This window comes from Chaetodon trifascialis, chromosome 14 (assembly GCF_039877785.1).
Source record: "Chaetodon trifascialis isolate fChaTrf1 chromosome 14, fChaTrf1.hap1, whole genome shotgun sequence".
NCBI lineage: Eukaryota > Metazoa > Chordata > Actinopteri > Chaetodontiformes > Chaetodontidae > Chaetodon > Chaetodon trifascialis.
The window spans coordinates 10,068,970-10,084,188 of NC_092069.1; the positions used below are offsets into that span (position 1 = coordinate 10,068,970).

Here is a 15,219-nt window from a genome sequence, read left to right on the forward strand (position 1 = left end):
TGTCACACAGCTGGTAGAAGTGCATCAAAACAAAAGAGGAAAAACTGTGGAAAAATGCTTCCATGGTGGAAACTAGTGCTTTAATTGAAACTCTTTCAGCCTATAAGCCGCATATGAGGCCAAACAAACGTCTCCATCTTGAGCTTTTATATTGGCTAATCAGTGTTTAACAATTCCAACCTGAATCCCCTCATCAATCTCCTGCTCTCAGTACATCTGTGGATGTGCATGTGAGCGTATGCGCACGCCATATTGCATATGCGTGCTGACCCCCAGCAGCTGTGCTTTCCCCTCATCAGTATTCTGGGTGAAAAGGGGGCTGTAGCAGAAAATGAAAAAAACAAGGCAACAAGCCTCTGGAAGTGTGTTCTCCCTTAATTGAAGTTCCCCTTTATCCAGACGCTGCACAATGTGTGCTTATGTCCCTGCAATATGTCTCATGTGTCCAGCCCCTCCATCCTCTTAATTGGGTCTTTCAGTCCCCTAATTAACTCTGTCAATGCAGGTTGTGCTTAGCCAAGTCGGGACAAGTGCTCCTCTATTGATCAGTATCTGAAGTGGTTAACTTATCCATCTGTCTACATGGCCACGGCGTGATGGTGTGTGCATGACATTCAATGCACAAAATGGGAAAGACTTTTGTGTCCTCGATTTTCACTATTCATATTCATGTATATCACCTCAGCTTATCAGCAGTTAAGCAGAATCATTTGTACTCTTTTATCTCTAATTTCAGATTCCTTAATATGACGTTTGTTCCATCCACATTCATCCAAGTCATTTTTCAGTGCAAGAATTTTCAACATTTTTTATAATTCTAGTGACAATAACCTGTCTTATTCTTCTTTCAAGATCCAGACACTGGTTTGTAGAGCATTTTAAAATTGAAATAAGTTGATTAAAGACGGGTTGAAATAGTGTCACTGCACTGCAAAATAAACCTTCAGTTTTAATTATCATGGGAAATGTCTTTAGAACATTGAGGGTTTTGCAGATTTAACTGCACAGCAATTTAAGTAAACCGCGACCGAAACCAACTCCAACAAAAATTCTGATAATCCTGTGATATATATGACACAATGAAAAGGGCCATTTAGCAAAATTTTACTGATAATATTTCTGTTACTTAAGTTGCACATGGAATACAGGACTTTTACTCGTAATGCAGTATTTTTACATTTACATACATACACGTAGTATTACTACTTTAACTTAAATAAAGGATCTGAACTTCCTCCACCCCTGCTAAAATGACCGTTTTCTCTATCACTGTGTTTAATTTTCAGAGTTACTCCTGCACAACATTTCGACTAAAGCCAGAGCTGCCACTGCCAGTTAGCATATGCTAAAGAGCACCATGGTGTCAGTAGCGGCTGACCATAATGGCTCACAGAGGACCTGCCCATATTGTATGATTTAAGAAGCATATCCATTACACATCACACCCACCCACACACACACACACACACACACACACACACACACACACACACACACACACACACACCCCAGACTGCTGATGCCACACCGTGGGTTAACACCATCTGGTGCCGATCAGGAAACACCAGCTTTGCACAAGTCAGTGTCTCTAATCATCTACCTAGAGCAAAGGGAGGCCGATCCCCACTAATCTCCACAATGTGTTCTGCTTCCCATTCCCACCTGTGCCCAAATAAAGGGGGGCCTTGTGGGAGGACCCGGGGTCTCTGTGTCAAGGGACCGGGGACCAGGTGACGCTGCACCGCCGGTCCCAACGACAGAAGCTCCACTGCTTGGTTTGGCTGGCAGCTGCCTCCCCCCACTGAGACATCCCACAGCTGACAATCCCCTAGTACTGACAGGGGCTCTTTTCAGTGTCAATAGCCTCATATATTAGAGCTAACCGCCTTTGTGGCGAGAGAGGGTGTCAGGCCTTTTGGCCCGACAGCGCTTGTTACCATGATGAAATGTAGATTGAATGGAGGGGGTCTGTGTCCCAGGCACGAGAGCTTGGACTCCCCCGGCCTTTGTGTCCCACGCATGGCTATTGTTCAAACCTATTCAGGGCTCTCAGGAGGAGGAGGCGGGGAGGTGGGTGAGAATGAGTTACATCTCTTCATTTCTCCCCTGATCTCCAGCTCATCTGTCAGCCGTGGGAGGATAAGCATGTATTTTACACGCTTGATTTGTTGCTAAGTGAAGGCCAGCCATTGTAGGGTTGTTTGACTAAATCATGTTCATGGCAATCAGTGTGTGTAATAGTAATGTTTGCGGTTTAGTGGATTAATCATTGTTACAAATCAGCTACTGTAACACTTGACTTTTAACACAAATGCAATAGAATTTGATTGCAAATGAGTGAAGAAGATCTGTGGAAATACTTACTAGAGATCTACAAGTTAAGGAAGAAAGCCCTGTCTGCTTTTATAGAAACTTTAGACTGACCACAGCACATCATCTGCTTTAATTTTACCCTTCGTGTGCATATATCCATGTTCTTATGAGACAGAGACAAATCGTTGACCTAAAGCTAAGGACAGGGCTGTGTCCCGCGCCTGCGTCAGACAAAAGTGACGGGTCCTCCTGGCGCCTCTGTCATCCTTTCATCTCCTACACCCTGTTGAGGTGAAGATGGATGGTCCCCTGGCTCATGAACACCACATTCAGCTGGCGTATCAACAATGCTGGCGTATTGTTTCATCCTTCTGTCCCTCTTTAGCTCTTTAGAGGTTTATCTATCCAAAGCTGGTTAGCAACCAATGACATCCTTTGCTAAATATCCATTTTTGCACTTGCTCCTGTACTTCCAAGCACCAATACAACCCTTTCTGTTTAGTTTAAGAAGATATTTTTTTGCTACAGCTGCTCAGACATTGTTTTTCAAAAATATAGAAAAACTAACTCAATAGTAACTGCAGTCAGGGGACAAATAATAGTAAATTGAAAGATAAAGTTCATGAAAAGAAGACGACCAAGAGTTGTTATTTTAACAAAATTTTAATTTAGGAAAATAGAAATCCTGCACAATTGGACACACCAGTTCCATTTCTGACAAAAAATGTCATCTCCACAGATATCAGATAAATTACAGTTTTTGCTACTCTTATAAAATCCCTAGTGCATTTAGAATATTTCTGTATAAACAATGCAGATGAGACAAATGATAAAGAAAAAAAATAGCAGCAGTTTGCATGGCAGAAGATATATACAGTATGTACACGTTCTGGCATCAGCCATCATTTCAACAGTTCATTTAACAATCGTCTGTGAGCTGCTTGGTTCATTGCATTGATCCAAACAGAAGAGATCAGTTATAAGAGAGTCCTGCTCATTTGCTCATAGACAGGCTGTGCAATGTGGAAGTAGTGGTGGGCAAAGGCTGGCAGAGTGAGCAGGGGCAGGGCATGCCGGGGAAGTGCCTGTAGGTGCTGGTCAGGTGGAGTGGATCCTTCAAAAGGCCCTGGACTGGAGCATGAAAACCCAGGAAGCTGGCGGATGGAGGGGAGTGTGGGGTTGTAGCTGTAGAAGTTGTGTGATGGAGAGCTGAAGGCGTGCTGCCCACCAGAGAGTGCAAAGACTGGGCCAGAGGATGCAGGGGGAGGTGGGCTGTGGGGGCTGCAGGGGCAATAGCGGGGTGGGCAGCGGTGCGGTTCTGGACGGCAGCACTGCCTCCATAAACGTCCCCCACTAACTTCTTCATCTCCTCCAAGGAGCTGGACAGCATGAGGATGTAGTTGCGAGCTAACAGCAGGGTGGAGATTTTCGACAGCTTGCGGACTGAAGGCCCCTGAGCGTAGGGCATGACCTCTCTCAGGCCGTCCATCGCCTGGTTCAGATCATGCATCCTTTTCCTCTCCCGGCTGTTGACTTTCAGTCTCAGGTCTTGCACCTCGTCCTTGCTGAGCTCAGACCTGGTCTTGGTCTTACCGCCCCCGCTGCAGTGCTCCATCCTGCCCTTACCGGCCTCGCTGTCTGCTCCGTTTTCTCGGCAGTACGTCTGGAACATCTTGTTGGAGAAGAAGCTCCCAGCAGAGTCGTCTACCACCAGGTCTGGGGATGAGGAGCGGCTGCCGGTGGAGCCAGAGTCAGAATCCATCTTGGTTGAAACACAGGAAAGTGGGACACAAGTCGGGAAAAAAATGGTCCAAAAATACTATTCTCAATGTTTGGAGCTTGAGTTTATTCTACAGAAGCTTCCTAGCTGTTCCAGTTCCCTGTCGTGTCACCACAGTCTCACTTCTGTCAGAGTTTATGCCGTTCAGACTGATGATCAGTCACAAGCAGGTCCGTCTAAACTGTCACCCTCTGAGCCCACTGGGGTGTATTTATACGGGCGCCTCAACAAAAGAACAAAAAAGCCGCATAATGAGCCACTTAGAGCCACAGCCAATTGCAGAAGGGACACACTCTCACCCCCACCTCACACCTCCTTCCTGAAGCCCCCACTTCACCTTCCCACACCCACATTTAACTCCCCCAACCCTGATGAACCCCCCTACACATTAACCAAAACAGTTATGTTCGCATGTTGTGTTAAGCTGCATACCCAGGAGTTAACTAGGGCTATGCTGAAAGTTAGATTAAAGACTGGACAAAACGGACAAAAACTGATAATTGATAATGCAGACAAAGTTAATGCTGTCATCCTGATATAAAATCAACAGATATGTTTGATTTTGATCCTTCAAGTTGCACGAATATATCACCATATGCAGACATTCAAAGTGAGGTAAAAGCGAGAGTGTGAACCACAGATCTGCTCAAGAGGAAAACAGACCACATCTTTATTGCCCCGTTTCATAACACCAGATATATGATGCCTTCCAGGCCTTATTTACATACGGTATCTATGAGACACTTTGGAGAAAGGTATGAAGCACCATATGAGGTGCTTAAACATGTAAAGAACAGCGTTAATGGCAGACTAGGTACAATTCAACCAGGAGCTCAAGACAAAAGGGGTCAGATAAATTTGACTTGGCTCCCCAAACAGTCTGTGAAATCACATCACTATCACTGGAAGGGGGTCCTTCGGTTGGGAGGAGGTAGTTAAAATGATACTAAAGAGTGGGCACAGCATTGTCTTCCCCTAATTCAACCGTAAAGCTACTAGCACTTTCTCAGGTTCTTTCCACACTTGCTTGAAGTAATTATTTTTCTTTCTTTTCATACGACATGGCAGCTGTCAGAAACATGAGGCTAACTTTAAGGGAACTGTGTACTTATCTCAGATAGAGAAGTTTCCATTTATGTCATCTAATTTCCTACTGGTCTTAATGTCTAGCATGCATCTGTTGATCTGATCTGCTCTCTGGATCAAGCTGACTTTTCAACATGTCTCTCTGTGGTGTTCAGAGGCTGGATTTCAGCGCTCAGCTCAGGAATTTCCTGCCACTTTCTGCCAAGGAAAGCCTCCGCTGAGGCAGGGCCAGTATTTAGAAAATATAATAACACTCTGCTCATGTGTTACACCATCTGGGGTAGCAAAAGAGATCTGCAAAAACACTGGAGCTGGGATGTATCTTTGATTCTGGGCTGGAATTGCACATTGATTATACAAGGTTTCATCCAGTTCAAATGGAAGAAATGTTGTCATGACTGGAATGTGTATGTTCCCCTCATGTGTCAGCTCAGGGAAGAAATCATTTGCTTTTCCCTTCTTGGTGCACAATAGGTTGATATTTGGACACTGACCTCCAGTTGTGGGCGTCAGAGGCTGTTTCTGGTTTCCTTAGTGAACATTCACTGATCATGCATGAATGATCATCATCGATACCATGTGTACAGAACAACATTATCAGTATTCCCTACTTAAAAAATAGATTTCTCACTCTTAGTTGATTAAAAAATTGCAACAGGAATTTACATGATCATAAATACACACTTTTCAGTACAGGATAATAAATTGTGAATTCTTTCATTTTTCAAAACACAGTTCAGTCAGATCACTTGGTATTTATGAATAATCAGAGTTAATTTCAAACTTAAATCATTCATTCATGAACTAAAACTTAAATTGCCCTGTCTGTCTTTGACAAGCATACAAAACTTTCTTCATTCCTGTACAAGTACAGAGAGGATGGGTGATTCATCCCATGAAGCGTGTTGCATCTTATGGTACTTTTATTGATTGTTGTCCTGATGTTTTTTCTTACGCATCCTTTCCCGACGTGGACATGTAAATAGATGAATAAATCAACAAATGACCCCCTTTGTGTTGTATGAAATCAGTCCTGTCATTTGCAGTTTTGGCCTGTATGTGGCCAAGTTTGTCTAGTTGTGTTGCAACATTGTGCACAAGCTCTTTACTTATAATTGAAGTGTTTTTTGATTTTGATGGCTTTAGATAGACTCACAGTGGTCCACACCTTGTTCTCAACGTAAGAAAGCCTTCTTAAACACTGACACACATGGACCCACACAAAGTTAGGAGTGGGAATCAAGAGGACACTCAGGACCCCCTACCACAGCTCCATCAGGGGGCCCCGCAGGGTGCTTTGGCTCAGCCAGCATTCAGTGATATTGTAATTGGGGGAACCTTGAAAGCCAACATGCGCCATTTATTTGGAGCATATGGATTTTCCCATCGTTAGGCTTGGAGCCAACATGGCTGCTGGACTATCCTCTGCTAATTGGGCCAAGTCCTAATTAACTATGTTGGACACGATGATCCGGGTTTCTTTCTTTTCCAGTCTTTCAGACCTTTTAATGGCTGGTTCTGTGCCACAGCTTTCATTGTGTTCTACACACTCCAAAGAGAAGAAAATGATCAACAATGATTCTTTAATGGTCTTAATGAATTATCTATAAATTGAGGGAAAATGTGCCAAGGCTGCTCATTAACTGTACATGATGTTAGATTAGGGAGATTGTCACTCATATTAACTGAAAGAGGTTCCAGCACATCAATAAGAAACAGCTAGCAGCAGTTAAAAGCACAGGCACTGAGAGCATGTATATAGATCATTGTTAGGGAAGCTGGCAGAGTAAGAGGAGTGTAATCAGTCCTTCTCTTACTCCATTATTATATGCATGAGCCTGATAAATCCCATTCTCCTGCTCATTCGTATTCTTATTCATGTGTTTACAGAGGCAACGGGCCACACAGAGAGACACATGGATCTCCGAGCTTTGTATTTTACAAATGAAAGCGTAGCCACCCTCCATGTTTCCACATAATCCCTCAGATTTTAACCCTGAATTAGAGTGTTTGACTTTCTTCTCTGGATGCCACCCTTCAGGACCCTTCATCCAATTCGAGAGCTTTACAGACCCCCTTTCTGCTGTCTCACTGGGTGCACTCCGATGAAAGTGCTCAGGTGACCAGAAAATGAGGGCATTATCACAGGCATATGCTGGTAGCAACAGAGGATCAGGGTAGATTAGAGCCTATCATGGCTCAATATAATGCTAAGCTGAAGAGCAAACCTATGCTGTGTACCATAAGGCTTCCTTCTCTCTCTGCTGGTCATTGTTTAGCTGGACCGGTGGCTAGATTTTCTACACACACACACACACTGGGCTTTAATCTTGCATGTGGTCAGAGGTAGATCCTGTAGAGGATGCACAGCTGCCTTTGTTTACCATCATTTCTCTAAATGTCGCCTGGATATCAAGGCTTTGAGATCCAGATCAGATATGTGGAAATGGTTTGGTTTGCTTCATCTACAGATCTAAACGTTTCCCTCTGAGTACCGATGTCTGGGGAGAGAGATATAAAATTGTTTCACAAAGTGTCTGATTGGGCTGACAAGTGTTTCTGAGAACGGGGAGTGCTGCCCTTTGTTATCTCTCGCCGCTGGGACAAACTGCTTGGTGATTTATTAATTTACACTGCCTGAAACAATTGCATTATCTCAGTCACAACAAAAAGGCACAAAGGTGCTATGAAAATCCCCCAGGATGTTTATGAGTCACTAAAGAGTCCAATAACTTTCCCCTTCATCTTTAAGCGACCACGGAGGGTTGCATGCTGTGGAGGGCTGCAGGGCGAGGGCAGTCAGGAGGGGGATCCAGGTCCAGGGAGAGATGCTGATTATGGTTGGGATAAAAGAAGTCCAGGCCCTCTCCTCTGGAGCTGAAAGGGGCTCGGTCAGCAGGCTGTCCCATACACTGCCCTGCTCCATGCTGCTAAAACTTCATAAATTACCCCACAATTACCCTGGGGGGACGCTGAGGGAGGAAAGACAGGCCAGAGGGGGAGAGAGTGAAAGGCGAAAGAGCAGAACCGGTTGCCAAGCAGACCGTCATAGGGAGGTGTAGGGCCCAGGTCCAGATGTTGGCCTTCAGGTTGCTGGGACCCGAATGATGGCGGCCTCCTGAAGACTGTCACTACTAAATGAGAAAGATTCACAGCACCTTGTCGCAGTAGCTTCTTGTGGCTGATGTTAGCTTACATTAGCAAACTTTAGGCAGAAATTGTTGTAAAACACATTACTGAGTCAGATTGCTGACCTTATGGCTCTTTTCTTCTACTACATGGTTAAAAGTGAATGAAATCCAACACAGCCAGGTACACGTGGAGTTTTATTAATAGTACAAAGAATTACTAAATATTAAGGAGCAAGTGGTTATATCAGGAGTATCAACTACTCGTGCATTTGACTTAAAGAACATATAAGGTCTCTTCATGATGATTTGAAAACCTTATTCAGCATCCAAGTAACTGCTGCTCTAAAGGGCTGATTTGCGCAAATCCAACAATGAAGCGTTTCCATCCATGCACATAGTTTTGATAGCTGTCTGACATTTCTGCCCCCTCTCCAATTCAATGAAGGTAAATGGAATTTGGTTTGTGAAAATGGACCTTTTGAAACCAAACACATCTGCTTAATTGATATTGATACACATTAAACTGCTGCTCTCTAGCTTCTGTAATAAATCAAGAGTGCGATGATATGGATTTCATTAATTACAAGGAACGGTACCTATGTGCGCCTGAGATTAACTGTATGAGTCTGTACAGCTGTGGTAGATTAGGAATGGGATTAAAACAGTTACTTTACAAATCCCAATCAATCAAAACATCACACACATGCCTTCAAGCGTATACAGATGCACACACTTATACACAACACACACACAAAGTGTATCTGTTCGGCATTGTGCTGGTCACACTTTTGAACAGTTGGCGCTCACTGGTGCATGGGGGTGGCTTTGTGTCGGCGGTCTGCAGACTTCTGCCGCTCTGTCCCCCCCCCCCGTCTCCTCCATCCCCCTCATCTCTGTGTTATCCAGTCTGATAAAACAGGAGACCTGCTCGTCCAATAATCTCCCTCCCCGAAGCCCAGGCACGACTCCTGCCTTTCATCAGCACCATTGTTTCAGTCTGTTACCTCCGCATGTGCTCCTTCACCACGGCAACACACACGCACGCACGCACACACACACACACACACACACACACACACACACACACACACACACACACCCTCCCTCGTCCCTGTCCCATCTGTGGATAGGCCTGCCATGTGTCTATTCATAGGGGTGCCAGCGGCAACGCCACTGTATGTGGACAGTACATGATGCTGTCCTTTTGTGTGGGGCTCAGTCCTCAGCTACTTACCGCTGACCCCGGGGTCACCGCACACAATAACCTGAGTGTTGGTGGCCACTGGCTATCCTCATTGGCCCGTGATTGACGAGCTGATCAGCGGTCAGCGTGAGTGTGTGTGCGCCCACATGTGTTTGGTTTCTATGCAGCCTCTGCAGGCCCATTGAATCAAGCGTGTCTGTTTTTTAAGTAACGGTCTTTTGAAGGCATCAGACTAGTTAGTGACACACAATTGACTTCTTTGGCTTTTAGCTTGATGCAGTGAAATGAATAACTGCAATTTAGCTCAATGGGCACACGCCTTGTCTGGACATTAGAAAACAGTGAAAGTAGGGTTTATGGAGCTTTACTGTTCTGATAGTCCCTTTTTTTCCCCTCTCATCTCTGTATCTTGTGTTTTCTTTCATCGTCATGTGTCTCAAGAGCTGAATTTCATCATCCACTTAAAAGCCTACCATATCACAGTCAGTCACTTTCATCTCATCATCATCTTATCTCACTCTTTTGCTGTCTTTTTTACCCCTTAACTCCTTGTTCTTTTCATGGCACACACACACACACACACACACACACACACACACACACACACACACACACACACACACACACACACACACACACACACAAAATCACACAAAGGGCTCAGGTGGGCAATTATGGACGCACATTAAACCTTAATTCACATATAGCTGGATCTGAATACTGATGAGGGGATCTGCTCCTGTGGCACATTATCATCCAGTGTCCAACATGGCTGAAACATACTGCTGCAGATCTGTAACTGTGTCCCATAGGTGTGACGTATGAAGGCAAAGCAAACACACAGTGACTCCTGAGCGCACAATACGAAGCGCAAACTCAAAGTGGCCGTGTTGTTCCTCTCTGCTTTGCTGACAAAAACCAGGCCATGACCCTGTAGTTTATAGACCTCCTGTTGTTTAACCAGTGGGGGGAAGAAGGGGGACAGCATTCTTGATATAAGATATAAGATGCCAGGCTTTGTTCAACAGGGATTTTAAATAAGCTAAAGGTCACTTTCAAAGCCATGCAAAGAGGCTATAGACGTTATTAATGGCAGTTATTTTAACGTGGCAGTTAAAGCACTGCCGTGATTAATAAGTGCAACAATCACTTCCATTAAATTTATGCCACTATATCTCTTCATGCCACTGAGTTAGCATGCACAACACCCAGACCTTGGAAGAAGTAAAGCCAAATGCAGCCATTGTTGATATGTAAGCATTCATGAAAGAAGAATCACTGTATCTTAATGAGTGACAACCTATTGCTCCTCTGATTTAGCATTGTAGTAGCGGCTAATGTATCTTGTTAGCCTCAAGCAGATATGAGGGGTGGGGGACAGACGTCCAATAAGCTCACGTGTTTCTAACCCCACACCACCAAATGTTTTTTTATTTTAAAACTTCTTCTTCAGACCCAACCAACGATGACATCACACGAGGCAATTCATCAGACTTCGCACACAAACTGGATTTAAACAGCATCTCACAGATGCAGTACTCGTGTGCACAGGCTTAGATGTGTTAAGTCAGTGGAGTTGCCCTTAAAAGTGCAGGTTCACATTTTTCCAAGTTCCAACAATGCTCAAAAGTTGTTGTGTTTGCAGCGCAGTTGCAGTTGGTGTCTCGTATCAGCTTCAGCTCAGCATTAAAATTCATTTGTTGACAGAAACAGGACTGGAGATTTGTCTCCTATTGGAATCACACCAGAAATTGGTTTCTTAATGCACAGTAAATCTTGGAGTCATGCATAATTAATGCGCCTTGTTCTACTAACTTTTTTCTTTATCACTGCACACATTTTGATTACACTGTTGCTTGCTTGTTATTTTTGCTGTTATTTATTTGTTTGCTAATGTTCTGTAAAGCGTTTTGTGAATCATTTCAGAACAGCTATGTGGTTATAGAGTTTAGTACTATAATTGTCATTATTAGTCTTTTATTATTTTTGTCTAATCTCCCTAAGGCACATCTGTCTTATAGATGCCTCAGCCAATTAGAACTAAGGACTGGAACTTAATGCTAGTTTATTTGCATAGCACCCTTCAAACACAGAGGTAATTCAAAGTGCTTTGAATAAGATGAAAAAGTGTATTAAAATGAAATGACCTACTAAAACAGCTTTTTTTTTTAACAGAAAAAAAGAGTTATAGTGCAGTTATATGCTTAATCAGAGCAACATATTAGATTATTCTCTTCATAACTAATAAACATAATCATGGTTTTACTTCACTCCTTAAGTATATACAGTACATCACAACGTCTGAATGAGGTGGTGTGCTGCTCTGACGACTGATAGGGACCCGATCAGCGGTCTTCATCAACATATTATGATATAAAGACATATAACCAGTTCTTCATAAAAAGAGAGAGCGAGTGAAAGGGAAAGTGCTCTACATCTCCCCTCAGAGCAAAGAACAATAATCCCGTATGTCAAGTACCACACCAGGCTGCTGTCTTATGGCTGTGTGGCCTCTCAGTGGCATGAGGGCCCACTGTAGGTTTACGGCACCTTTGTCATTGATATCATTCTTTGTCTCAGTTTTCCTGTCTCTGAGAGGCACAGGCCTCTAAGTTTTGCCCGAGAGACCCTGCCCTGCTGAGTGCAGCATTAAATATCAATACATGTTTACGAGGACCCATAAATACTCGATACAGAGGACAAGCAATGAAAGAGAGAACCAAGTGGTGCATTTCTCCCATAAGCATGAAGATGGAAAGTGGGGCGGTGGAGGAAAGGAGGAGAAATGAAAAGAGACATAAATGCAAAGGGACATGAAAAGAGCCCTGAAAGGTTTCACATGAACTGTCCACCTGTTGCAGCTGCTGCTGGTTGTGATTCTGTCCTTGCACAACCATGTTCACAATCTATTATGATGTACATGTTTAACTTTCAGCAGCCATTAATCATTTAATGATTCAATCGCTGTTGAAGCACATGCACTGAAAACTACAGAACACCCTTTTCAGTGTTCACTCTGCTTCATTCTCCAAGTAATCTATTGTTCATGTGTTAATTCCTAAAAAGATTTTAAGGTTCAGAGAGTAATGAAGCACTGTGGACTTAGAGGCAGTACGCCGCACTTAAACAAAAGGTCCCATAAAAGTACAGCTCTAGTGACTGTGTGGCAGTATATTTGGGGGACAGTGGGCAGGAGGGGGTCAGCCCCAGCTCCGGCCTTTAAAAGATTAACCCTGAGCCCACAAAGGCACAGGGGGCTATGGGGCCAGGCAGGGGCGTGAGTGGGCCGCTCACTGGTTAAACATTGGCCATCTCATCTCCCGTCATTGTCTAGTTAGTAGCTGTACCCGGGCCCCCATTAGCAGCGCAGACACATATCTTGGCAGCCGGAGTGAGCCGATACAAAGGCTGTCGGTGCCCGAAAGGCAGAGATGGAGATGTATGGATCCAGGGTGGGGTACTCGCCACGTGGGGCCCGTGGTCGTAAAGCCCAAAGCAGGACAGATTGGACAGCAGAGCCCCCCTCTCAATCCTCCTTTTTCTGTGTGTTTCTGTGCTCTGACAGTGATAAACGAGACACACGGCCTTCCAGAACAACAAACAGACACTGCCTCATTTCCCCAATGTGGGTGAGGGCAGGCATAAAGGAGGTGCCATCCCATTAGAGCCTGGCCTCAATGCTGCTGAGGGTAAGGCAAAGAGAATGGGGGGCATATCAGTATAGTGCAGTGGGCCACTTGACCAGGGGCCCCTGACCAAGAGGGGACAGCTCTGCTGTTTTGTTTTCTTAAAAAGTATCATAAAATACTCTCCTTAAATGGTGCTCCATAAAATTAGCATCTCCAAGCTGATTAGATTTCCTCTCTCCTCAGCTGCTATTGTGTCTCTCACTGACCCCATCCCTGCCATTCACTTTCAGTCCTTTCACAATTTTATTGGGCATCAGAGAAAGAGGAAACTCATGTAAGGTTGTGCCCTTTGCCCTCCACTTCTCCTCCTCCCATTCGAGTTAACCAAGTCTATCATCTCTTTGAAACAATCGCCTTCTGCCCCGTCTGAAAAGTAAACTCATGATAATACATTGAATGTTGTTATGTTAAACTGGCCAGAGGGGATGCCTTCAGTGTCATTTCACTTTCTGGCTTAGAATTTGGGAGACACCTTCAGCAGAAAAAAAAAAACAAAAAACTATTGTGCTCTTGTTTATTTATGGTGCAGGACACATGCCTTTTTGTCTTCCTGTGGCACTAACTTCAGCAGAGCTGTTTGAGTAACCATGGGGGCCAGAGTGAGCGACTGAAAAGGTGACTAAATAGATTAACCACACTTCCTGAATGCAGAGCCACTGCGTCTTGCAAAATCTAGACTGAACCCTGTTTGTAGACGCGTCAGAGCGGCACAGACTGAAATCTAATCACATTAACTCCGAACGGCAAGTCACTCTGTTGCATAATGTGTCTCGCCCAGCATGGATAATTGCCATCTGAGTGGAAATGGCGGTGAGATGAAGGGATTTGTGATGCCTCATCTTTATGGATGGAGTAATGTGGTTGGTGCGACCATAAGAAAAGTTTGGGCGAACTATATCATCCAGTGTAATGACAAAAGAGAGAAATAGATAAGAGAAATTAACAATGATATATAATATAAATAAATATGATGGATTATTTGACTGTGCGCTCACTCATGGGTTAAGTCACGATTATCCAGAAAAATTATCTGGATCCTAAGGACAGTATATACTAACAATTTTTTTTTTAGCCCAGATGAACTCCATAATGAGAGTCAGGTATAGCTCAGAGTGTGATCTATGTGTCAGGCAGCAGTGGGAGGGATGCTGAGGCTGGGGGGGGGGGTCATTGATATACGCATATCACGGGGAAAGTGAGGGTTAAAGAGTGGGAACGTACCCACGCATTGTGATGCAAAGGGCACGGGAGGGTTAAACCAGGTTCTACTCTGCTCCCTGACCCGCCGTCTCTTTGATGCTGCAGCCTTCAGGACGTGGGCCTCTGAGGGGGCTCAGTGTGGCATGGCCATGGGACCGGACCACTGCCACAGAGTCAGCGGGATTCGGCGATGTCCCTTTGTCCCCAAAGAAAATGTACGTGGCTTTGGGTGGGGCTGGGGGAAAGGTCGCATACAGGGAGCCTGCGGAGAGAGGAGTGAGATCAAAACAAACAGACTGGGGAGAGACATCAGATCACTTTCTCAGACACTGGCCGGTTACACGATGCTTAAACATTATCCCGCCTGAAGACTTTTCTGGTTGATCATCTAACATACCAGTGGGAGACAACATCACAAAACTCAAATATGTATCTGCATTAGTTTTAATTGCACTGGATAAACGTTTTCAAGCTTGTGTTGTACTACTGATCCAGTCCACTACATCTGCAGTCACAGACACAAAGAAACCATATAAGGTAAATATCAGATACTCAAGGCACAAGATTGATCAAAACTCATTGTCAGTACTGTACGGAAGCTGGTACTCGACTGAAGATGCTGTTGCACCACAGCAGCAAAGTCTCCCCGTGTCCTGCTGGATGTTGGTCGGGGCCAAAGTTTAAGTGTTTACAGAGAATAACTGGTTCATACCAGTCTGCACACCTGCAGCTCATTTTACTCTCAGCTTCACTTTATTTGGATTGATATTTGGTCTTACTCTTCCATTTATTTACGATGTCCTTGGCTGTAGATTG

At 44.3% G+C, this 15,219-nt stretch overlaps 1 protein-coding gene across 1 annotated transcript; it reads right to left on the minus strand.

Annotated features, from left to right (window-relative positions):
- Window positions 1-3,307: 3,307 nt before the first annotated feature.
- On the minus strand, window positions 3,308-4,075 carry olig4 (oligodendrocyte transcription factor 4). Its single transcript, XM_070979851.1, has one exon. The coding sequence runs from the start codon at window positions 4,073-4,075 to the stop codon at window positions 3,308-3,310; it is 768 nt and encodes a 255-aa protein (XP_070835952.1).
- Between the last annotated feature and the right edge of the window lie 11,144 nt (window positions 4,076-15,219).

Excerpts from the sequence above, each read along its gene's own strand:
- olig4 (XM_070979851.1), bottom strand. The coding sequence starts at position 4,075 with ATGGATTCTGACTCTGGCTCCACCGGCAGCCGCTCCTCATCCCCAGAC.